This window comes from Mobula birostris, chromosome 19 (assembly GCF_030028105.1).
Source record: "Mobula birostris isolate sMobBir1 chromosome 19, sMobBir1.hap1, whole genome shotgun sequence".
Lineage (NCBI taxonomy): Eukaryota > Metazoa > Chordata > Chondrichthyes > Myliobatiformes > Myliobatidae > Mobula > Mobula birostris.
The window spans coordinates 41198654-41225334 of record NC_092388.1 but is presented as its reverse complement, the minus strand read 5'-3'; the positions used below and the strand labels follow the sequence as shown (position 1 = coordinate 41225334).

Genomic DNA, 26681 nt, shown 5'->3' with positions numbered 1-26681 from the left:
CTATCATCTTCAGTAAAAAGGAAGCCAGCATCCTCCTGCCTCATGCCTGTTGTCCATGGGCCACTCAACCTCCCTGAGCCTGCACCTCGGAACCTAGGATGGAGGAAGGTGGTCCAATGTACACAGTTCACCAGTTGATGGATTCATGTCATCATGGACAGGGCATGCTTTAACTGGTCAACTAGGAAGGGTACGGCCTGGAGGACAGAACTTGGGTGCCATTAGCTACATCCTGGATCCATCCATACATCCCTCATTGAAGATTTCCACCGGACTCATCCGGATCATCCTGGGCTGTCAGGTGCCGGCTGTAGGGGGTGGTTTCTTTCAGGCCTGCTGCGTATACAGGCTCCTCTAAGTCTCCATCCAGCTAATAGGAGTAATCTGCCTCTTCTTTCTAACTCATCACCTGTAGCCTATTTAAACCCAGCTCTCATTCACAGTCCTTGTTCACTCAACAAACCAGCCAGCCTCAACCAGTTGCTTCTAGCCTTCAGTTACCTTGTTGCCTTGTCGTATTTACTGTCTGTTCTCTCTTGTTTTGTGGCCTCGCGTGGCTTGTAATTTTGTAGTTTATTATTAAAGTGATCACTTTAACACAACCCAGAAATGCATCCACTTTGCTGATTAATTTATATTCAAGTATCTTCTCAATTTAGTAGGTTTGAGCTTAAAGAGCCAATAAATTAGTGTAAAAAGTGCTAAAGAAAACACTGATCCCAAACCGGGATACTTCATTCACGTCTTAGAACTCAAGGCAGAATTCATTCATCCATTACTTGCTTGCATCCGCAAGCAACATCTTAATTCTGTGAACTTCTTGATTTTTTTTAAACTGCTACCCCAAAACATATTCAAAAAGATTTTAAAAATACACATAATAGATCTAAGTGAAGATCTTTGTCTTTCATAATTACAATGGAAGTCAATAGAAAGCTAAGTCAGCCATGGTGAAAAATAAAAGTTGTTGAATTTCCCTTATTCTTATGACAATAGGTTTAGGTTAAAGTGATTCTTTCATACGACTAAGACCATTAAAGTTTCACTGCACAACCATTGCTCTGGGGCTTAAAAAGACTTCTATCAGATGATTTATCATATTTAGTTTCACTTGTATTCAGCTAGTTTCACCTTTTAGAGTCCACAGCGTTTTATTAGCAAGTTTGAAGTATAGCAGGACCATAAATGCTACAACAGCAGATCAGGGCTGCGCACCTTATGATGAGAGACCCTTCTATCAGTCCCAAGGGAAAAGTGAAGTCGGTGATGGAGTATTCTCAAATAAACTTGCTCATTTCAAGAGGGCCTGGAGCATCTGAGGTAGAGTAGTCTATGTGAACAGAATTGGCTGAAATGTTCACTCGTTCTACAACTAGTTGACAGTGGCTGCAATGCGTACGCAATGTTGCACCAGCCAAACTGTAAACTCCTCCTCCTGGAAGGAGAAAGCCAGCAGAAAAGAGGTACTAGTACCATTTTCCAGTTATACTGTGTAGTATTTCAACACTCCATTATCACACAGTATCAAATTTGTGGAATTCCTGTGGGTATTGGACCAGCTTCATGACACAGTTCCAGAAAGCACTTCGTGATTGCTCTGACAAGAGGAATTGGATGACAAATGAATGCTAACCATGCTGGTGGTACCATTATCTTTGGAATGAATCACTTGAAATTGGACCACTATTGACCTCCTAAACTCTAATTGTACTTTGCCTATGTTCATGTTTTCTTACAAGTTAGTAGGGTGTTTTGTTTGTTAGGCTTACGCTAGCACTTGGAGCATTCTCATCAGACTGATTCTCCCCCGCCTTCCTTTGCTGTAACCAATATTCCCTCACATGCCCGTGAACTCTTATTGATTCCCCCCCTAAATTACCTACACAAGGGCCAACAGAACCCAATCAACCCAATAACATCTCTTTAGGCTGTGGGATGAAATCATGTGGTCACAGGAAGAATATACGAACTTCATACAGAGAGTACCCAAGCACAGGAATGAACTTGGGTCACTTTGATTAACTTCCATCTAGTAGTCAAGGCTGATCTTATGATCCCAGTGTGGTCTTCAGGCAGTGGGTGAGCTCGTGAGGGAATAAGGCATCACATTGGGAAGTATGCACTTCTGTTTACAAGAAAAAAATACTAAGAGAAAGATGAAACTCAATCCATCACAGAAATGGGAAATTAGCAACTAAATGCGACCAGGAAACTTGAATTCTCTAATCTGAAGTGGTAGCCAATTGGGCAAGTCAAAATGAATATTCAGCATCCAGCTTGTTACAAAATTCACTATGTATAACCAAGTGCTGATCAAAGGAATGATCAAAAAAGCTACATTAGAATGGTTGTGCATATGAAAGTATGGTGCTATCAGTTTAAAATGATTTAGCAAATATACATAATGTATAATGATGATTTATCTACTTACTGGGTCCCCTTGTAGACCTGGTTCTCCACGGTCACCGTTGCGTCCTTGAATGCCTTTGCTTCCCTGAAGAGTATATGTGACAGATTAAAATGAGAACACTGAGAAGTATCAGATTAAATTTTCTGAAAGCTACTGGATGCAGATCTCCCTATGGGTCTTTGAGTACTCTGTTTATACTATTTTTAGTAACTGAACAGATATACATAACTTGGCTGATCAACACTCAGAAATTGGGATGCTCATGAGGAGGAACACAGAAACAAGACTGTTAAGAAGAGTGGAATCGTTAGCTTTATAAATGCACTACGAAGTACAAAAAGTAGGGAAATCATAGTCAAGCTTTTAAAATCAATGCGAAAGCCAACTCTGGACACCACATGCTTAATCCTAAAATGAACTTAACTTAACAATAAAAGAACAAATAACTGGAAGGCAAATGGATTTTGATTATTAGTAACCTGTTTATAATGATGGAGGATGAAATAATAAACAAATTTGTCCCTTAATGTTAGCAACACACATCAAAGTTGCTGGTGAACGCAGCAGGCCAGGCAGCATCTCTAGGAAGAGGTACAGTCGACATTTCGGGCCGAGATCCTTCATCAGGACTAACTGAAAGAAGAGCTAGTAAGAGATTTGAAAGTGGGAGGGGGAGGGGAGATCCGAAATGATAGGAGAAGACAGGAGGGGGAAGGATGGAGCCAAGAGCCGGACAGTTGATTGGCAAAAGGGATATGAGAGGGATATGGGACAGGAGGCCCAGGGAGGGCTCTCACAGCTAACAGTTTAAAAAGTTTGTCTGTTTGGTGAGGTAAGTGGGTGAGTAGACTTATTTTTCCTGTTTCATTTCTGTAGAATTAGATAGCATGCCTGCAGGGTTAGTGCTTTGTTCAGGGTGTCAGATGTGGGAATCCTGGGAGACCTCCAGCCTCCCTGATGGCCACATCTGTGCCAGGTGCACCGAGTTGCAGCTCCTCAGAGACCGTGTTAGGGATCTGCAGCTGCAGCTTGATGACCTACTGCTTATCAGGGAAGGTGAAGAGGTGACAGACAGGAGCTACAGGGAGGTAGTCATCCCTAGGCTACGAGTCAATAGTCATCCCTAGGCTACAGGAGTCAGAACACTGGGTCACTGTCAAGAGAGGGAAGGGAAATGCCCGGATAGTGGAGAGCACCCCTGTGGCTGTCCCCCTCAGCAACAAATATCTTGTTCTGGATGCTGTTGAGGGTGATGACCTGACAGGGGACGCCCACGATGACCGGGTCTCTGGCACTGAGCCTGGCGCTGTTGTGCAGGAGAGAAGGAAGGAGAAGAGAAATGTGGTAGTCGTGGGGGAGTCCATAGTCAGGGGAACGGACAGGAGATTCTGTGAGCCTGATAGAGATACCCGCATGGTGTGTTGCCTCCCAGGTGCCAGGGTACGGGATGTCTCGGATCGGGTCCTGAATATTCTAAAGGGGGAGGGTGAGCAGCTAGTTGTCTTGGAACATGTTGGTACCAACGACATAGATAGGACAAAGGAAGAGGTCCTGAAGAGAGATTTCCAGGAGTTAGGAAGGAAGCTGAGAAGCAGGACCTCCAGGGTAGTAATCTCGGGATTGCTACCTGTGCCACGTGCTAGCGAGGGCAAGAGTAGTCGGATCAGGCAGATGAATGCCTGGCTGAGAGACTGGTGTAGGGGGCAGGGCTTCAGATTCTTGGATAATTGGGATCTCTTCTGGGGGAAGTATGACCTGTTCAAAAAGGACAGGTTACACCTGAACCCGAAGGGGACCAATATCCTGGCGGGAAAGTTTAATAGAGTGTTAGGGAGGGTTTAAACTAATTTGGCAGGGGGATGGGAACCGGAATGATAGAGCGGAGGAAAGGGAAAACAGAAATAAATCTAAGATAGTGAGCAGTAAAGATGTCAGGAAAGACAGGCAGGTGATGGGGCAAATGTGTAGCCATTGGGATGAGTTGCAGTGCAATAAAGTTGCAGTGAAATCAAAGCAAAAAGTATCAAATACTGGTCTTAAGGTGTTGTACTTAAATGCACACAGCATAAGAAATAAGGTGGATGATCTTGTTGTACAGCTACAGATTGGCAGGTATGATATTGTGGCCATCACTGAGACCTGGCTAAAGGATGCATGTCTCTGGGAGCTGAACGTCCAAGGATCCACGGTGTATCAGAAGGATAGGAAGGTAGGCAGAGGGGGAGGCGTGGCTTTATTGGTAAGAAATGATATTAAATCATTAGAAAGAGGTGATATAGGATCGGAAGGTACAGAATCTTTATGGGTTGAGCTAAGGAATAGCAGGGGTAAAAGGACCCTGATGGCAGTTATATACAGGCCTCCAAACAGCTGCAGGGATGTGGACTACAAATTATAACTGGAAATAGAAAAGGCTTGTCAGAAGGGCAGTGTTATGATAATTGTGGGGGATTTTAACATGCGAGTAGATTGGAAAAATCAGGTCGGCACTGGATCTCAAGAGAGAGAATTTGTAGAATGTCTGCGAGATGGCTTTTTAGAACAGCTTGTTGTTGAGCCCACTAGGGGATCGGCTGTACTGGATTGGGTATTGTGTAATGAACCGGAGGTGATTGGAGAGATTGAGGTGAAGGAACCCTTAGGAGGCAGTGATCATAACATTATTGAGTTCACTGTGAAATTAGAAAAAGAGAAGCCGAAATCTGATGTGTCGGTGTTTCAGTGGAGTAAAGGAAACTACAGTGGCATGAGAGAGGAACTGGCCAAAGTTGACTGGAAAGAGACACTGGCGGGAAAGACGGCAGAGCAGCAGTGGCTGGAGTTTATGCGAGAAATGAGGAATGTGCAAGACAGGTATATTCCAAAAAAGAAGAAATTTTCAAGTGGAAAAAGGATGCAACCGTGGTTGACAAGAGAAGTCAAAGCCAAAATTAAAGCTAAGGAGAGGGCATACAAGGAAGCAAAAATTAGTGGGAAGACAGAGGAATTGGGAAGTCTTTAAAACCTTACAAAAGGAAACCAAGAAGGTCATTAAGAGAGAAAAGATTAACTATGAAAGGAAACTAGCAAATAATATCAAAGAGGATACTAAAAGCTTTTTCAAGTATATAAAGAGTAAAAGACAGGTGAGAGTAGATATAGGACCGATAGAAAATGATACTGGAGAAATTGTAATGGGAGATGAGGAGATGGCAGAGGAACTGAACAAGTATTTTGCATCAGTCTTCACTGAGGAAGACAGCAGGATACCGGACACTCAAAGGTGGCAGGGAAGAGAAGTGTGCGCAGTCGCAATTACGACAGAGAAAGTACTCAGGAAGCTGAATAGGCTAAAGGTCGATAAATCTCCTGGACCAGATGGAATGCACCCTCGTGTTCTGAAGGAAGTAGCTGTGGAGATTGCGGAGGCATTAGCGATGATCTTTCAAAAGTCGATAGATTCTGGCATGGTTCCAGAAGACTGGAAGATTGCAAATGTCACTCCGCTATTTAAGAAGGGGGCAAGGAAGCAAAAAGGAAATTATAGACCTGTTAGCTTGACGTCAGTGGTTGGGAAGTTGTTGGAGTCGATTGTCAAGGATGAGGTTACAGAGTACCTGGAGGCATATGACAAGATAGGCAGAACTCAGCATGGATTCCTTAAAGTAAAATCCTGCCTGACAAACCTATTACAATTTTTTGAGGAAATTACCAGTAGGTTAGACAAGGGAGATGCAGTGGATGTTGTATATTTGGATTTTCAGAAGGCTTTTGACAAGGTGCCACACATAAGGCTGCTTAACAAGATAAGAGCCCATGGAATTACAGGAAAGTTACATATGTGGATAGAGCGTTGGCTGATTGGCAGGAAACAGAGAGTGGGAATAAAGGGATCCTATTCTGGTTGGCTGCCGGTTACCAGTGGTGGTCCACAGGGATCAGTGTTGGGGCTGCTTCTTTTTACATTGTACATCAACGATTTGGATTATGGAATAGATGGCTTTGTGGCTAAGTTTGCTGATGATACGAAGATAGGTGGAGGGGCCGGTAGTGCTGAGGAAATGGAGAGTCTGCAGAGAGACTTGGATAGATTGGAAGAATGGGCAGAGGAGTGGCAAATGATGTACAATGTTGGAAAGTGTATGGTTATGCACTTTGGCAGAAAAAAATAAATGGGCAGACTATTATTTAAATGGGGAAAGAATTCAAAGTTCTGAGATGCAATGGGACTTGGGAGTCCTCGTACAGGATTCCCTTAAAGTTAACCTCCAGGTTGAGTCAGTAGTGAAGAAGGCGAATGCAATGTTGGCATTCATTTCTAGAGGAATAGAGTATAGGAGCAGGGATGTGATGTTGAGGCTCTATAAGGCGCTGGTGAGACCTCACTTAGAGTACTGTGGGCAGTTTTGGTCTCCTTATTTAAGAAAGGATGTGCTGACGTTGGAGAGGGTACAGAGAAGATTCACTAGAATGATTCCGGGAATGAGAGGGTTAACATATGAGGAACGTTTGTCCGCTCTTGGACTGTATTCCTTGGAGTTTAGAAGAATGAGGGGAGACCTCATAGAAACATTTCGAATGTTAAAAGGCATGGACAGAATGGATGTGGCAAAGTTGTTTCCCATGATGGGGGAGTCTAGTACGAGAGGGCATGACTTCAGGATTGAAGGGCGCCCTTTCAGAACAGAAATGCGAAAAAATTTTTTTAGTCAGAGGGTGGTGAATCTATGGAATTTGTTGCCACGGGCAGCAGTGGAGGCCAAGTCATTGGGTGTATTTAAGGCAGAGATTGATAGGTATCTGAGTAGCCAGGGCATCAAAGGTTATGGTGAGAAGGTGGGGCAGTGGGACTAAATAGGATAAAATGGATCAGCTCATGATAAAATGGCGGAGCAGACTCGATGGGCCGAATGGCCTACTTCTGCTCCTTTGTCTTATGGTCTTATGGGAGAAGGAAAAGGGTGAGGGAGGAAGCCCAGAGGATGGGCAAGGGGTATAGTCAGAGGGACAGAGGGAGAAAAAGGAGAGTGAGAGAAAGAATGTGTGTATATAAATAACGGATGGGGTACGAGGGGGAGGTGGGGCATTAGTGGAAGTTAGAGAGTCAGTGTTCATGCTATCAGGTTGGAGGCTACCCAGACGGAATATAAGGTGTTGTTCCTCCAACTTGAGTGTGGCTTCATCTTTACAGTAGAGGAGGCCGTGGATAGACATGTCAGAATGGGAATGGGATGTGGAATTAAAATGTGTGACCACTGGGAGATCCTGCTTTCTCTGGCGGACAGAGCGTTGGTTAGCCTTAATGTTGTTTAGTTACAGGCTGCATTTAATGTCTTGTGTGTATATTCTAAATTCAATAAAATCTGATGCAAAAAAAAGTTTTTACAGCATTTCCATCAGCCCCTTTTTCTCCATGGACTCCAGGAATTCCGGGCTCTCCCTGAAAGATAATATTTTGGATTCATTTACTAAATACATTTAATGCATAAGAGATCAAAATGAAACAGAAAATCAATCATGCTATTGCATTCATATAACATTTGCTCACAGTTTCAAGGTACACAAAAGCACTTTACAGCTATCAAGTACTTTTAAAGTGTAGCTACTGTTTCAATGCGGAAAACTTTATAATCAATTATAAGATATTCTCATAAATGTTATTGACCTGTTAAATTATTTTTGGGATATTCATTAAGGATTAGATAGTAACTGAGACACTTAAGAGAACTCCAGGCACTTTGAACAGTACCACATGATCTTTTTGTATAATTTCATTTGGACATTCCTGAGAGAGTATCTCTTAGTAATAGAACCAGCAAAATACAAAATAGCTTCTTGTCAGATTGCTACTGCAAATTGGGAAAATCTACAATCAATATTACTGTCCATGGTTTTCCATCAATATTGGCTGTGGCTCAAGGTTTCCACTCTGCTCTCAGAGTTGAAGATTATTTTCTCAATTCCCATTTAAAGACTTGAACACAAAAATCTAGGTTCACATCCCTATTCTGCACTCAGTATGCTCTGTTCTGTCAAAGATGCCATCGTTTGGTTGAAATAAATCCCAAGGAACCACTTTGAAGGAGAAGGCTGCACAAACAGTCAACTGCTCTGATCAATATTTATCTTTGATCAGCATCCCCAAATAAGTTTATCTGGTCATTATTTCATTACAGCTTGTGGGATCCTGCTATGGAGGAATTGCCCCTTGTACTTCCTACAATACAAGATTGTCTGCGTTATGGAAATATTTGCTAAATCCTGAGACTGTGAAAAGAATTTTATAAAGTCAGGCCTTTCTTCCTTTGTCAAAAAAGTCATGTGCAAACACTAGATTAAGACAACAACCTACAAAGACTCCCTTCCATCACTTTTACATTTGGAACATTCACTTTAATGGGAAGCCAGTACAGAAATGAAACCAATGGGTCCTGTGCCTTGAAAAAGCAGAAGAGTAGTCTTTAACCTGAAACAAAGTAAATTAATATGAAAGGTGCTTAAAATGCAAAGTATGCAATTTGATGTGATTATGTTAAAACTTCCTGATATCTGACAGATTTAAAGACATGCAGGTATGATAGGCCTTTCAGTGGCAATGTGGCCCTTCAGGTCCTACAGCCGAATCTAACCCGGTTGTGGGGAAATGCTGGAAACAGCAGTACAAAAAGAATCTTGAATGCTCACATACCTCCTCTCCATCTATTCCATCCAAACCATCGGCAGCCGTGTCACCCTGTCAAGGGAACATTAGTCCTTCAGTGAAATATGCCTAACAGATAAACAGGCATTCTATAAAGTAATTGCAAAGTTTGGATGGAAAATTGGTTATGCCTGAAAGTATATTTACCTTCTGTCCTCTATGCCCTCTTGATCCCTGAAAAACAATGGATAGTAAGTTAATACTGGAGTTTTAAACTGAGCCAAGATGCAACTTTATGCAATTAAACCACATACCTTGTGGCCATTGGGACCTTGGCATCCATCTTCTCCTCGAGCTCCAATAATACCTGGATGTCCCCTGCCACCCTAAAGAGCCGGAACATAGTTTATTGGTGACACTGAAAAGGCCATATCACAACATAAACATTATAGTAGACACTGTCCTTAAGCTTTAAAATTTCCTCCTTGTATTTTGTCTGAAGTACTTCCATTTGCCACTTACCAAAGTGAAAACACAAAGGAAGTATGAAAGCAATGGCATAAATAGAAATACATTTGTATCAACCTGTGTTTGTGTTGCAAGCAATAAGCAAAGAACAATCCATTTCACTATTCAAGCCTGCTCTGCCTTTCAAAATTTCAGAGCTAATTTTCTAACAAGCAAGAGAAAATCTGTGTAATAAATACAAAATGCTGGAGGAACTCAGCAGGCCAGGCAGCATGTCTGGAAAGGAGTAAACTGTCAATGCTTTGGGCCAAGACCTTTCATCTGGAGTGGGGTAATAAGAGATAAAACGTCAGTGTAAGAAGATGGGGGGAGGGGAGGAAGAAGTTTAATGTAGTAGATGATAGGTGAAACCAGGAGAGGGGGCGAGGTGAAGTAAAGAGCTGCAAAGTCAATCAGTGAAAGAGATAAAGGGCTGGAGAAAGGGGTATCTGATAGGAGAGGACAGAAGGCCATGGAAGAAAGGGAAGGGGGAGGAGCACCAGAAGGAGGTGATGGGCAGGTGAGGAGATGAGGTGAGAGGTGAGAGAGGAAAACAGGAATGGGGAATGGAGAAGGAGGGCAATTACTGGAAGTCCCAGAAATTGATGTTCATGCCATCAGGTTGGAGACAAGCCCGATGGAATATAAGGTGTTGTTCCTCCAACCTGAGTGTGGCCTCATCACGGCAGTAGAGGAGACGATGGACTGATGTGTCAAAATGGGAATGGGTAGTCACCAGAAGATCCCACTTTTTGTGGCCGACGGAGCATAGGTGCTCGGTGAAGTGGTCTCTCAATCTATGCTGGTTCTCAACAAAATACAAGAGGCCATACCGGGAGCACCAGATACAGCAGATGACCACAACAGACTCACAGGTGAAGTGTCGCCTCACTTGGAAGGACTGTTTGGGGAGGAGGTGTAGGGGCAGGTGTGGCACTTGTTTCGCTTGCAAGGTTAAGTACCGAGAGAGAGACCAGTAGGGAGGGCCAAATGGACAAGGGAGTCTGTAGGGAGCAATCCATGGGGAAAGCAGAAAGTGAGAGGGAGGGAAAGATGCGTTGTTGTGGTGGGATCCCATTGGAGATGGTAGAAGTTATGGAGAATTATGTGCTGAACACCGAGGCTGGTGGGGTGGTAGGTGAGGACAAGATGAAGCCTATCCCTGGAGGGGTGGTGAGTGGATGGGGTGAGGGCAGACATGCCTGAAGTGGAAGAGATGTGGGTGAGGACAGTGTTGATGGTGGAGGAAGAAAAGCCACTTTCTTTGAAGAAGGAGGACATTTCATTAATTCTGGAATGAAAAGACTCATCCTAAGGGCAGATACCATGGAGACAGAGGAATTGAGTGAAGGGGATGGTATTTTTACAAGTGACAGGTTGGGAAGAGGTATAGTCCAGTAGCTGTGAGAAACAGATTCACCTACTGTCACAACTGTATTTTTCTTGCAACTGTCTGCAATGTCTCTGCAAATTTGCTCCTCTAAATCCTGCTGAATATTGGGTGGTCTATAATATAATCCCACCAATGTGGTCATCTCTTCCTTTTTCATCGGTTCCACCCATAAAGCCTCAGTAGATAAGCCCTCCAGCCTGTTCTGTCGGAGCACCGTCTTGGAATTTTCCCTGACTAGTAATGCCATGTCACGCCCTTTAATACCTCCACCTCTATCATACCTAAGCATTTAAATTATTCCTGTACAAAACATCACTCTTGAAAAAGCTTGTGACATCTCATCAAACTTACCTCTTTTCCCTCTTCACCTTCATATCCTTGCAATCCTTTTTCACCTTTTTGCCCCTGAAATTAGATCATGGCAAAAACAATTATCAAGCATGCTAAAATTAGATACTGGAAGCTTCAGTGTTAGCTCAAATAATGTTTTAATCTGACAGGATTGTTTTGCATGACCCTGAATCAAGATTTAAGATCAAATCTTAATCCAAGCCACTATACCTACCAAATTAACTGACAAAAGTCTGCAATTGTCCTGATTCTCTATCATAAAAGTTAAAGAGACAATACCATGTTAAAGGACTAAAGAATTGATTTAGACACATATGACCTGCATTTTGGCTCACTCATCAGCATGCAACTAGCAGAGTTCTGTCAAGAAATGTCCAGAAATTCTAACACAGTTAATCATTGTAAATATGCAGTTTATCTAGATTGTCAAGGAAGGCTTTTCCAATTATTTTGGAGGTAATAGTAGAGGTTCCATCTGGATGCGGTACCCTAAGTTATGTCTGCTGATGGATCAGGGAGTGTTGTAATGTGAGCATTATTAAAAGTAAGTTAATACTAATTAGGATAATCGGAGGGGGGTTCTACTTCCGGTGTGCTTTTGTATATAGTCTTCCTGCCATGCCGTACGGGCAGTGAAAGCCTCTGTATATACATATCGGTTTTTGACCATTCCTCATTTAGGGGTGTTATATGTGGACATTTCAGCCGGGGGTCAGAAGGCTGAAGCCAGGCTAGTGATAGCTAAGGGCAGGGGGCCCAGTCTTTTGAGCCACGATTGGCCTCGCAAAATCCGGCTAAACTAGCATGAAATTAAGTATGCACACACGACGGAGGACATTCTGCAGCAGTACAGTGATGTTTTCAGGGACGAGCTAGGATCACTGAAGGGCGTGACAGTGAAACTCCATGTCGACCCTGAGGCTACACCGTGATTTTTTAAGCCCAGGTCGGTGCCCTATGCCATGAAAGGCAAAGTTGAGGAGGAGCTGGAATGTTTACAGAGGCTGGGCATTATTGAGCCCGTCCAGTTTTCAAGGTAGATGGCTCCCATTGTTCCAGTTTTGAAGGCAGACAAAACGGTGAGGGTATGTGGGGATATATAAGCTTATGGTAAATCAGGTCTCTAAGCTGGAGGAGTACCCATTGCCACAGGTGGATGACCTGTTTGTGACCCTGTCAGGGGGTAAGCTGTTCACAAAGCTGGACATGAGCCACACCTACCAACAGCTGCTGCTCGACGAGGATTCAAAGGAGTGTGTCACAATTAATACGCACAAGGGATTATTCAAGTACAATCCCCTGGTGTTTGGAGTGGCGTCCAGCCTTGCCATTTTCCAAAGGACAGTGGACACTTTGCTGCAGGGGATTCTGCACGTAGCAGTGTACCTTGATGATACTTTGATCATGGGGCTATGGAGGTGGAGCCTCTGGCTAATTTAGAACGGGTGCTGAAGAGGATCTCAGATGCAGGGCTGCGGTTGAAACGTGGAAAATGTGTGTTCCTGGCATCGAGTGTGACTTACCTGGGACACAAGATCACAGCTGAGGGGCTTTGCCCTGTGGAGGACAAAGTGAGAGCTATTAAGGAGGCCCCAGGCCCCAAGACCGTCATGGAACTCAGGTCATTTTTGGGCGTGGTGAATTATTATGGCAAGTTTCTTCCTGACTGCTCAAGGGTTTTGACCCCACTGTATAAGCTGCTTCACAATGACACTAAGTGGCAGTGGGGTGAAGTGCAGGAGAAAGCTTTCAAGGAAGTGAAAGAACTTCTCCACTCAGCAAAGCTGCTTGTTCACTATGACCCAGAGAAGGAGATCACCCTTGCATGCGATGCCTCACCCTATGGAGTCCGGGCAGTTCTTTCGCATAGAGGAACTTTCAGAGAAGCCTATCGGTTTTGCTTCATGCACCCTGACAGCTGCTGAGAAGGGATATTCACAGCTAGACGAAGAAGGTCTGGCCATTGTTTTTGCGGTCAAACATTTTCATCAGTACCTTTATAAACATGTATTTACAATTTATATTGACCATAAACCACTGATAAGCCTGTTCAGTGAGACTAGGTGCACCCCACCACTAGCCTCAGCCAGGATACAGCGTTGGGCTCTTACATTGTCAGCCTACCAGTATATTATAGTGTACAGAGCGGATGGGGATAATGCAAGTGCAGATGCACTGAGTCGACTACCTTTACCTGAGACACCTGTTGCTACATATGTGCCTCCAGAGACTGTGTTTTCATTGGAGAGGCTGTCAGAGACACCTGTAAAGGTGAACCAGATCAAGCAGTGGACAAAGAGGGACCCAGTCCTGTCCCAAGTCAAGGCTTTTCTTTTACAAGGTTGGCCCGGGGTCATGGAAGGAGAGGAACTCAGGCCTAAACAAACGCAAGACAGAACTGAGTCTGCAGGATGGCTGCATTTTCTGGGGGAGGCGAGGGTCATCGTGCCTCCTCCTGGCCATTCACAGATTGTGGAGCAAATTCATGAGGCTCAGCCAGGAGTGTCTGGAATGAAGAGCCTTGCAAGATCCTACGTTTGGTGGCCAAGAGTGGATCAGGGTCTGGAGAACAAGGTAAAATCATGCACGCAATGTCAGACTAATCAGAATATGCCACCACCAGCTCCTTTGCACCCATGGGGGTGTCCAGATCACCCCTGGTCTTGGCTACATTTGGACTTTGCTGACCCTTTTATGGGGCAGATGTTTCCTGTAATGGTAGATGCGCATTCTAAATGGATCGAAGCTCACATCATGAGCAACATCACAGCCCCCTCAACCATAGACAAACTCAGGCAAGTGTTTGCAGTCCACGGGTTGCCTGACACTCTGGTCACTGATAATGGCCCAACGTTCACCAGTGAACTGTTCAGTGAGTTCATGCAGCAGAATGGCATTCATCACATTCGGACGGCCCCTTTCCACCCAGCCTCCAATGGTTTGGCTGAGCGGGCTGTTCAGATAGTGAAGGAAGGCCTGAAGCGGATGACAGGGGATTCTCTTAGCATGTGGCTTTCACGTTTCCTGTTTAAATATCGCCTCACACCACAGATTACGACTTCCTGCACTCCAGCAGAGATGCTGACGGGGCGCAGGCCCAAGTCAAGGTTGGACCTGCTGCACCCGGACACGAAGGCAAAAATGGAGAGAAAGCAGGAAAAGCAGAAGAAGGGACATGATCAACATGCACGAGAGAGACAGTTAAAACCGGATGACAATGTCCATGTGAGAAACAATTAGCAATGGCTGCCTAGGGTTATTCTTCAGCAGGGTGGTCCCATCTCCTATGTTGTTAAGCTGACTGATGGGCGTGTTTTCCGCAGACATCAGGACCATGTGCGCCTGTGTCATGATACCAGATCAGAGGCAGACAGTTCCATGGAGTTTCCATTTGTGAGACAGACTACGGTGGAAGCATGTCCACCAGTGACTTTGCCAGAGGTCAAGGTGCTGGCAGAGGGGTCGGGGTCCCCTGAGGAGGATGGACATTCTCACGTAGACACACAGACCCCTCTCATGCCCCCAACACCAGACCCACCCAAAACACCATCACCCGTGGTGCCTGCTGGGTCACCGGGGGTAGTGCGCAGATCACAGCCCACTCGTAAACCTCCTGACAGACTGAATCTTTGACAGGAGAGTTTTTTTTGTTGTTGTCAGATTGAATGTTGAATCTGTCATGTTTTCCAGATGTTTTGTGTTGGTAAACTGTTGCTGGGATACTAGTATAAGTTTTCAGGGGTACGCAAGTTAATAACACCACTGTTTTTATTTCCTAGTTTTTTACATTTGGGGATGTTGGATTTTAAAGGGGGAGAAGTATTGTAATGTGAGCATTATTAAAAGAAAGTTAATGCTAATTAGGATAATGGAGGAGGGGGTTCTACTTCCATTCTTTTACTTCTGGTGTGCTTTGTACATAGTGCGCCGTACGGGTTGTGAAAGCCTCTGTATATATATATCAGTTTTTGATGTTCGAGATAAAATTATTTCTTTGGGCATGAAGTTGTCAAGTGTGTCTTTTTCAAAGTAAAAGTTACCACAGGGAAGAACTCCCTTCACTTACACGGAAAAGTGAACTTACCATTAATGAGATTTTGAACTTTGACACCAGTGAAATTCAGTTGACATTGCACACCTCAACTTCCATTGTTTAAGGGACACGATAATGTTTAATATTCAAAGGTTCAGCCACTTAATCAACAAACAATCAGAGCCACATAAAGAAGCCTTATTCTGTTGAGTAGCATACAATCTTTGGCTTACCAAAGATCCTCTTTTTCCACGAGTTCCTCTTTTTCCTGATTCCCCTGAGCACTTGCAAATTATATTACAGCATTCTCTCTCTGCAATTGTGTCCTGCAAGAAAATATGTTGAGAAAGATTAATCATTAGTAAGAACATTTTTAAGGTTAAGATATTTTCTATTTTATTTTTATTTATGATGTGAGCGAAGAAAGATTAAGCTCCTTAACCATTGTGAAGGGCAAATTGTAGTGGGTTTGCTTTAGAAGACACCTTTACTACAGTGTTCAGCTCTAATTCCAGGGCATTACAAAAGATATGCAAACTGCAGATACAATATATTAAGAAAAATTGTGGTTCATCCTCTGTGTCAGAGGTCTGGATAATTACACAAAGTTAGAGTCAGCCTCAAAAAAGATGCTTCTGCACTTTTTAGAGGATGATGATAGCATCCTAGTGTGGGGTACAATACGCTGTTTGGACAATTTAAACGCCGGCCCAGATAGATGGGATGTTCACTCCTCTCTCCATGGCACTGAGGCTATGAAAATTGCCCCGACTTCTGTGCTCTGTGCCTGCTAACATGACGAACTGATACCAAGGCATTGGGCCTATTGCGGGCTGCTCCAGGGTTCGCACCTAATGACTCAGTTTGGTTCAGAATGTTCTTGCTCACTTCTACTGTTTGTATATTTTGAGGTTTCTCCCCCTTTCAACGTGCATCGGGTGTTGGTCTTTATTTTTTTTAAATTGGTTCTTTCGAGTTTCTTGCTTTGAGTCTATGTAACCAAACAGATCTCAAGGTTGTATAATTTATACATTCTTCGATAATAAATGTACTTTGAAACTTTGAAATAGGTTGACGTGCTAGCAGCTTAAGTACGAATACATGTGAAATAGAACGTAGAACAGTACAGCACAGGAATGGGCCCCTCTGTCCATGGTGTCAGTGCTAAACACAATGCCGAACTGAACTGCTTGTACGTGTCTATATCCCTCCATTCCCTGAATATCTACATCTCTATCTATCAGCCTCTTAAATGCCATTAAGTTACCTACTTCCACCACCACGCCCTGTCAACCTGGTCCCAATACCTTCAATTGCTGTGTAGAAAACTTGCCCACAACACCTCCTTCTAACTTCCTCCCTCTTATGACACACATGAGCATGCCTGTTATGCTCACTTATTTCAATGGATTCAAACCATGTACGAGGAGTATAAGCGTGTCAGTTGAAGTTTAACTTTAGCTTCAAGGCCTCTATGATATATAATGTTACATGCCTCAAGGAGACCTGTGTTTTTTTTGTGAGAATGATGTAATGGTCTTTTGGAGGTCACCTGATATAATTTTCCCACTGATGTGAGGTCACGTGATGACATGAGCACCATGGGTATATAAACGGGAGACCCCAAATGACACAGTTAGTTTTTAGTTTTTAGATTTCCAGCTAGAATGTACTGTGTCTCCATTTCCGTTGTGTATTTGTTTTTATGACGCAGTTTCATTTTTAAAATGGAGTGTTGCGTTCTGTTGCAAGACACAATATTATTGGACTGAAAATTTTGGCTAGATGTGCTGATTTACCCTATTCCAGCAGTAGAAGGGAGAGTGAAGACTTTATCGACGTACAGGACCGAAGGATTGAGAGGAATTAGCATCGTTCGACAGTTTAACACAGAATCGATCTTATTGAGTCTTCGTTGAAGGAGTAGCGACCTGCATCGAAGATAACTCTTGCCAAAAGAGAAAAAGTTGCAAAGGTTGCTCTCTAGAAACTAAGGTCAGTTGTTTTAAACTGTTTATTTACTGCATCGTGAATCCTTTGGACAGAACCAGCAGGAAAGACACGTCTGTGAAGAAATCCTTCTCCAGAGAAGTCTCTCCCAATTGAATGTATAAATCTGTTGGACTTTTGAATTTACCATTTTAAGAACTATATCTGACTTTATCGCTTTAAGAACTGTTTTCGCATTTAACGCTTTAAGATCCAGTGCCGAGTGACGAGTTGTTGAACGGCTGCATAAGGTTAAGGTTTTCGTTTTTTTTATTGTTTATCCATGTTTAATAAATGTTTGGTTGTTTGTATATAACATGTCTCGATTGATATTGATTGTTGCCGGTTACGTAACAATAAACATATTAATTTAAAGTAAGCCAAATAGATGCTGATTCCTACTCTTTGCATTAATGATGCTGTACAAATTGTAAGTAAGTTAATATAACAGTTTATACAGTACTCTTGGTGCAGTAACACATCCCACCATGTAGCACAGGAGCCAATCCAAACAAATTCTGTACAGCTGTGGGCGCAGATGTTAATGACTGACAGACAGACAAGAATCATAATGTTCTCAAAAGGTCACTTGACTAGATAAAATGCCAGGAAACTCACTAACAGGCAAAAAAAGCTTTTAATGGAAACTACCCTCAATTTTCTAGTTAAACTTATAACATTTGCAAGTCTCAGATGTGCAATTTAATTTGGAATTCATGATATTAAGAGAAGCACAACATATCCTTGATATCACTGCACACACCTAGAGTAGATGCATTTCATATACACTGTGGGTCCAGAATATGTTTTATCTGGATGTTATTTGTCATTTAGATATTATATATTGATTTAGTATGATAAATCAGGCATTAAACCATCTACATGTTCAGTGATATAGTTCATCAATTAAAGACCATTATACTTCTCAGATAGCTGATTTGCTTATTGATTCTAAAAAAGATTTATTTGTAAAAAACGGTTGACTAAATCAATAAACAGCTTTTTCCAGATATTTTCTAATACCTCTGATAACCTTTGATTCTTACAAAATCACTTACAATTTCTGATAATAATGCATTTCCAATATCTGGCTTGTTAATCATCAGTTCCTTTCGGTAGCCAAACCCTCTTCCGAACTCCAGTTCAGCAATTTTGTCAGCATTTTCTGTTCCTTCCAGGGGAACGAAGATCAGTGCATGGACTTGGAAAGAAAAAAAACAGTGATTGTCCATTATTAAAATAGTCCTCAACTTCTTGAATCCTACATTAATTAAGATGTTTCTCTTGGACTTTTACACTTTAACACATTCCAGGATCATAAGTGAAATTTTGTTCATGAATTGTCTACTTACCTGTTGATTCTTCTGAAACATTACATGGCTAGTATTTCCCATTGCTTCAGCTCCTTTCAGTGGAGTTCAGACAAAAAATGTCGTGAGTCAGGCTTGGAAAATGAGGTCCAAGAGACGCAGAGAGATGAAGTAAGGGAATCCTATAGCTTCGGGTCTTGGTGACGGCTGCCCAGATACTGGGCAGCTCACTTACATGTAAAAAGATATTAATCAGAGTATCCTGAATGTACTCATTCTCCAAATAAGACCAGGTTTGGATTCATATCATCTGCAGGACTCATATGCATAATAATGTTAAAATGTGCATAACACATGCTTGACACCATTGAGTGTACATGGGAAGTTCCTTCTGACTGCATGTCACATACATTGTGAACCTTGGATGAGTTTTGGTGTCTGGGCAATCTCACTCATGATTTTTTTTTAAGAAGTCAGCTCTGTAGGGTGCAAGATATTACATACAATAATTTGTACAAAACCTTTGATGCATGAAAACTTCCCAGCTTGTGCCACAAGACCTAACTAGACAAATCATAAACCAGGTAAGTGGTTGGCTTTAAGTAAACTTTTATGGGAAAAGGAGAGACTGAGAAGTTTAAAAAATATATTTCTAAGGCTTAGGGCTTAGGCATCTGGAGGAAATGAGGAACAGAATGCCAAAAGTCTGTAGTCAGAGAAATGCCAAATTTTTGAAGGGTGTTAGGACTATAAAGTGCCAAGAGGCTCATCAGGATGCAGAAGCCAAAACAAAGGTTATCCTTAATGGTGAAGATTAGGATCAAAGAAGCACAATACTGCTGGAGAATGCTGTAGAGCTAGGAAGGGGCGAATGATTTGCAAGGAGATAGATGAATAAACTTTGGTGCAACTTCTTTTATGAGTTAAATGCTCTCTCTCTCCCTCTTTCACTTTCCCTCTATTCATCTACTTTTTCCTGATAGTCTGAACCATTATTCCATACACCATGGAGAAACATTTGCCACCCATTTTGCAGTGCATAAAGATCACTTGGTGAGATAAATAACTTATGTTGCCTTTTCATCATCACTGAAAGTTAGTTCACTTTTATTTTTAAAAACAGGATGTGGGAGTCACCAGCTAAGCCAGCATTTGTTGCCCAACCCTAGTTGCCCTTGAGAAGGTGGTGATGAGCTCGCTTCTTGAATGGTTGCAGTCCCTGAGGTGTAGGTACACCCACTGTGCTGTTAGGGAGGGAATTCCATGATTTTGACCCGGCGACAATGAAGGAATGGCAATATGTTTCCAAGTTAGGGTGGTGAGTGAACTGGAGGGGGATTTCCAAGTGGTGACATTCCCTGTATCTCTGGCTTCATCCTTTTAGTTGTCATGGGTCTGGAAGGAGCTGCCTTAGGAACTTCGGTGTGTCAATGCAGTGCATCTTGTAGACAGTACACACTGTTACAACTGTTTGTTGATGGTGGAGGGACTGAATGCTTGTGGAAGGGGATTGCCTTGGACTAGATGGTGTCAAGCTTCTTGAGTGTTGATGGAGCTGCACTCATCCAGGCAAGTGGCGAGTATTCCATTACACTCCTGACCTGAGCCTTGTAGCTGGTGGACCGGCTTTAGGAAATCAGGAGGTGAGTTAAATGCGACAGGATTCCTAGCCTTTGACCTGCTCTGGTAGCCATGGTGTTTATATGGTTTGACCATAGTTCACTTTCCTGTCAATCATAACCCCCCAGGATGTAGATAGTAGGTGATTAAATGATGGTGATGCCACTGAATGTCAGGGGATGATGGTTAGAGCCTCTTTTGTTGGAGATGGTCACTGCCTGGCACTTGCGTGGCTCAAATGTTACGTACTACTGGTCAGCCCCAGCCTGGACCTTGTCCAGGTCCTGCTGCACTTGGGTATGAACTGCTTCACTATCTGAGGAATGATGAATGGTGCAGAACCTTGTGCAGTCATCTACGAACATTCCCCCTTCTGACCTTATGACGGAAGGAGGGTCATTGATGAAGCAGTTGAAGATGGTTGGTCCTAGAACACTTCCCTGAGGAACTCCTGCAGTGATATCCTGAGGATGAGATGATTGACCTCCAACCACCACAATCATCTTCCTTCATGCCAAGTATAATTCCAACCAGCAGAGGGTTTTCACTCTATTTCCCATTGACTCCATTTTAGCTAGGGTGCTGTGATGCCATACCCGGTCAAATGCTGCCTTGATGTCAAGGGCTATCACTCTCGCCTTACCTCTGGTACTTAGCTCTTACTGTGGCTCTCTTTGTGTAATAATTAAACAAATCCTAAGTGTAAATATTTAAAAACACAGTCCAAAAGAAACTCTTCTGTTATACTTTAAATCATTTACCATCATGGAGAAAGTTGGCACAGCGTGAAGCAAAATGAAACTGATATAATCTCTGACTAGTCACTTAACTGTTCAGCTAAAGTGCCATTACAAACTAAAGTAGAAACAAATGTTCCCTATTTTATTCCATTTCCATTTCTGCATTGAAATTGCTTTCTTCCAAATATCTGAAAATATTCTGAGATTTGAAAACAAGATATGATCTCTAGATTCAAATTGAATATGTAGCATTTAATATTTAACAGATAAAATCACATTCCCGAAGGTTTCTCGTTAATGATATAATTCTATGCCAACATTTAGTGCTCACAATATCTTCAAAGCAGTATTGCATGTAAATGCCAAGCAAGTTACCATCATGTCGGAGTTTTTCTGATACTTCCTTTAATTTTTTCATTTCATCATCTATTCCATCTGTAAATATTACTATTACCTGTAAAGAGAGGGTTTAAAATGTACAATCAAAATAGGTAGCTCAACTCTAGGAAACCATTGTATGCAGGTCACCAACTATTCACTTCTTTTTATAGCAAAGAACCATGAAGGGTTTAGCAAAACTGCAACAAATTCCTGTATGAATGCCTTATCACTGAAATAAGTGTTTGGAATAGATCTTCTACACAGTACATTAACACCCTGAAATATACAAGGAAGATGCAGGCACCTAAAACACCAATGAAAATTCAGGTTCAAGTACAATTGTGGCATGGAAAGTCAGATGATGGATCTTATCTTCAAAGATTGTCCTGTTTGAATTTTTCCAGACATATACTTGACATTCATAAGACCATAAGACAAAGGAGCAGAAGTAGGCCATTCGGCCCATCGAGTCTGCTCCGCCATTTTATCATGAGCTGATCCATTTTATCCTATTTAGTCCCACTCCCCTGCCTTCTCACCATATCCTTTGATGCCCTGGCTACTCAGATACCTATCAATCTCTGCCTTAAATACACCCAATGACTTGGCCTCCACTGCTGCCCGTGGCAACAAATTCCATAGATTCACCACCCTCTGACTAAAAAAATTTTTTCGCATTTCTGTTCTGAAAGGGCGCCCTTCAATCCTGAAGTCATGCCCTCTCGTACTAGACTCCCCCATCATGGGAAACAACTTTGCCACATCCATTCTGTCCATGCCTTTTAACATTCGAAATGTTTCTATGAGGTCTCCCCTCATTCTTCTAAACTCCAAGGAATACAGTCCAAGAGCGGACAAACGTTCCCCATATGTTAACCCTCTCATTCCCGGAATCAATCTCGTGAATCTCCTCTGTACCCTCTCCAACGTCAGCACATCCTTTCTTAAATAAGGAGACCAAAACTGCCCACAGTACTCCAAGTGAGGTCTCACCAGCGCCTTATAGAGCCTCAACATCACATCCCTGCTCCTATACTCTATTCCTCTAGAAATGAATGCCAACATTGCATTCGCCTTCTTCACTACTGACTCAACCTGGAGGTTAACTTTGAGGGAATCCTGTACGAGGACTCCCAAGTCCCGTTGCATCTCAGAACTTTGAATTCTTTCCCCATTTAAATAATAGTCTGCTCGTTTATTTTTTCTGCCAAAGTGCATAACCATACACTTTCCAACATTGTACTTCATTTGCCACTTCTCTGCCCATTCTTCCAATCTATCCAAGTCTCTCTGCAGACTCTCCGTTTCCTCAGCACTACCAGCCCCTCCACCTATTTTCGTATCGTCAGCAAACTTAGCCACAAAGCCATCTATTCCATAATCCAGATCGTTGATGTACAATGTAAAAAGAAGCGGCCCCAACACTGATCCCTGTGGAACACCACTGGTAACCGGCAGCCAAATATCTAGACATTCATATCTAGACATTATAACCCTGTTATAATCAAGCCATTGAAGAATCTTGTATATTTCATCAAAGTCATCTCTCATCCATCCAAACTTCAAGTCCTAAGCTGTTCAGTTTTCTGACATAAAAACACATCCTCCATTCTACAACTATCTTTCTGAACTGCTTCCAATGACAATATAATTTTGCTTAAACTAGGGTACAAAATCTATATACATTGTCCATAACTGGTTTCACAAGTGCCTTGTATGATTGCAGTTGGCCTTCACTATTTTACACCCCAGGTCACTTAAAATAAATCCCAACATTCTATTGCTGATTGTACCTGCTGCATCTGTAGACTAGATTTCTGTGTTTCATGTACGGTGCTCTGAAAGCCCCTGTTGTGCTGCAGCTTCCTGTTTCATCATTCTTCCATTAAAACGGAACCTTTTGCACATTTTCTCCATTTGTACACCATTTACCAACTTTCTTACCCCCTCACTCAGCATGGGAAACAAGCAAATAAATATTTCTTTGACTTCCAGCCAGGTACAGGTACCACTGACATCTTGATGACAAAGTCTGCCATCTTTATCAGGGATGTTGCCTAGTCATGTCTAGTCCGGTGGTATATATACCCTGTCATCAGTCCCTCCTGATTGGTTAATCCTCATCCAATCAGATTTCCTTTTGGAAACGAGCCCTCGTCCATGTTGACCATGTTGCTGACCTGAGCTAGTCCCTTCTGCCTGCATTTGGTCTACATCCTTTTCCTATCTATGTACATACTAAATGTCTTCTAAAAGCGGTAATTGTATCTGCCTCTACCACTTCAACTGGCATCTTGTTCCATAATTCTCCCACAACCTCTGCCCTTCAGATTCTCTTTATATCTTTCTCCTACCATTCTAAACCTACTGTATAATCTTTAGTTTAAGATGCCCTTGCCCTGGACAGTGTCCATTTACAATACCCAAATGTGATCTCACAAGTGGCTTGTACAGCTGTAACATGACATCCACATTTGTAATCAATGACCTGACCGATGAAGGCAATTATGAAAAACAACTTCTTCTACACCCTGTCTACCTGTATCACAAATTTCAGGGAACTGCGTACTTGTGCCCCTTGATCTATCTGTTCTCTAATGCTCTCCAGGACCCTGACCTGGTTAACTTCTAAAAATGCAATTCCTCGTGCTTATTCAAGTTAAAATCCATCTGCTATTCCTTTGTCCACTTTCTCAGCTGAACAAGATTATTTTAGTCTTAGATAACATAGCGACATAATAGTTAGCATAACACTATTACAACTCCTCTGTAAGATAGTTGTATGTCCTTCCCATGTGCACATGGATTTCCTCCAGGTGCTCCAGATTCCTCCCACAGACCAAAGATGTACTGATTAGTAGGTTAATTGGTCATTTTAAATTGGACTCTGATTAGGCTAGGGTTAAATTGATGGGTTGCTGGGCAGTGTGGCTCGAAATAAAAAATAAACTTAAAAAATTCTTAACTATCCACTATTCCAGCAATTTTAGTGAGACTGTAAACTTACTCACCTTGCCAACTAAACTCTCACCCAAATCCTTATTATTAACAGCCGACCCAGTTATGATCCGTGTAGCACACCATTAGTCACCAGCTTCCAATGTAGAAAGAAAACCCTCCACTACCAACTTGTGACACCTGCTGTAGAAATGGCTAGCTTCTAATCAAAGAGAAAGAAGAAAGTGCAAATGCCGTCTTGTTGCTCAATATTAAGAAAACCAAGATTATGTCGACCAGCCCAATTAACTCCGTGGTAGTAAATGGAAAAGAAGGGGAAGCAGCAACAGATTTTGTCTTCCTCGGTTCAAAGATTTCTATAGATGGTAACTGCAGCTATGAACTTAAACAGCGCTTACTTCTGGGGAGGGAAGCAATGGCAAATTTAGATAAAATACCAAAGAGCTGAGACATAACATTGTGTATGAAGATCTGTACAGTCAAGGCCGTGGTATTTCCAGTTGTGATGTACGGCTGTGAGAGCTGGACTATTAGTAAGGCTGAATACAAAAGAATCAACACCTTTGAACTTAGATGCTGGAGGGAAGTGTTAAGAGTTCGTTGGACAGCAAGAAGATCCAACAAGTCAATACTTGCAGAAATACAGCCAGACTGCTCACTTGGAGGCTTGATTATGAGACAAAAACTCAAATATTTTGGCCACATCATAAGAAGACAGGATTCCTTGGGGAAGACTCTCATGTTAGGTAAAACAGAAGGTCAAAGAAGGAGAGGATGACAGAAACTACGATGGATAGATAACATTCCTCAGACAATGCATATGACCTTGGGGGATCATAGGGAGGAGTTTCCAACAAGGAGGCTTGGTGTGAGGGAGTCCATGGGGTCACAAAGAGTCGGACTCAACTTAATAACTGAACAACAAACCCTGGTTCCTATATGACCTAACTTACCATGTGAGATCTAATCAAAGGTCTTGCTAAAGTCCATGTAGGCAAGTGACCATCTACATCCCTGACCTCTTCAATCACCTTCATTACCTCTTCAAAAAAACCCCGTCACATTCATGAAACAAGATTTCATGCACAAAGTCATATTGTCAATTCTTAATCAGTCCCTGACTTTTAAAACTTAACCCATCAATATTTCTTTGCAAATTGCTTTAATCCTCTTCACTACTTGCCTTTTTTCCATTTCTGTGTCATCTGTAAATTTGTCCACAGTACATTCATTTCCTTCCTCTGTACCATTGTTGTATTATAACAGCTCTACCCTCTGTGGCACTCCGCTAATTATAGCTTGCCCGCATAAGATAGACTCCCTTATCCCTACTCACTGTCTCCTGTTTGTTAGACAATCCTCTATTATTTTACGTCCAACACCATGAAACCCCTTTGTGCAAAGAAATCTGTTGCATGGTACCTTGTCAAGCACCTTTTGAAACTCCAAGTATATTACAGCAACTGGTTTCCCTCTATTCACTCTGGCTGAAACTTCCTTTAAAAAGTCGTACATTTGTCAGAGAAGACTTCTTCGTGAAGCCATGCTGATCCTATTTGACTAGGTTATGATTTTCTTACTATCATCTCTATGTTAATTTATCCTTACATTTTTCCATTAATAGATGTTAGATTAATAAGCCAACAGTTACCTGATTTATGCCTCCCATCCTTTTTGAATAAGAACTTCATATTAGTGTTTTCCAAACCCACAGTAATTTTTCAGATTCTAGGGACTCTTGGAAGTTTCCAACCAAAGCATGCACTATCTCAATAGCCACTTATTTTACAATCTTAAAACAAACATCATTAAATCCTGAAGAACTATCATCCTTTGGCCCTGTTAATTCACCAAAGAACTAATTCTGAAATGATTGATGATACAATTTAACTCCTCTCCATTTTTTAGCATTTCTGAGATGTTTGTAGTATCTTCTACCATGGAGAATGAACAATATGTCGGTCAAACCCTTCTGCTTTTTCTCTAGTCCCCATTAGTATCGCCACAGGTCTAACTTCCTCCTTTCTTCAGTACATAAAGTCACGCCAAATGTTATTTTGTTGTATATTTCCATTAGTTTGCTCAAACTGTTTATTTTTCTCTTTGTTGATTTTATTTTAATCCGCCTTTACTGGAATCCAAATTTAACCTTATTTTTGGGTTTATTACTAATTTTTGTCATCAAAGATGTTTTCTCCTTCCACTCAGTACGCTCTTTAACTCCTCGGGTTAGCCGTGGCTGGTTCATTCTATCCTCTCTCACCACCCTCATTTTTCAACCTCATTTGGATGTGTTTATAATTACATCGCTCACATCATTAACTATCTCACTGAACAGCTGCCAATGTTCATTCATTGTTTAATCTGTTA

At 42.2% G+C, this 26681-nt stretch overlaps 1 protein-coding gene across 1 annotated transcript in view; it reads right to left on the bottom strand.

Moving 5' to 3' along the window:
* The window catches only part of LOC140212300 (collagen alpha-6(VI) chain-like), a 122090-nt gene that overhangs the window by 63642 nt on the left and 31767 nt on the right, over positions 1 to 26681 (bottom strand). Inside the window, exons 10-18 of the mRNA XM_072283004.1 lie at positions 21348 to 21426; positions 18361 to 18503; positions 15547 to 15639; positions 11281 to 11334; positions 9344 to 9415; positions 9237 to 9263; positions 9078 to 9122; positions 7776 to 7829; positions 2432 to 2494 (exon numbers count right to left, since the gene is read on the bottom strand). Of these exons, the coding sequence (XP_072139105.1) occupies positions 2432 to 2494; positions 7776 to 7829; positions 9078 to 9122; positions 9237 to 9263; positions 9344 to 9415; positions 11281 to 11334; positions 15547 to 15639; positions 18361 to 18503; positions 21348 to 21426 (630 nt within the window). The remainder of the gene's footprint in view (positions 1 to 2431; positions 2495 to 7775; positions 7830 to 9077; positions 9123 to 9236; positions 9264 to 9343; positions 9416 to 11280; positions 11335 to 15546; positions 15640 to 18360; positions 18504 to 21347; positions 21427 to 26681) is intronic.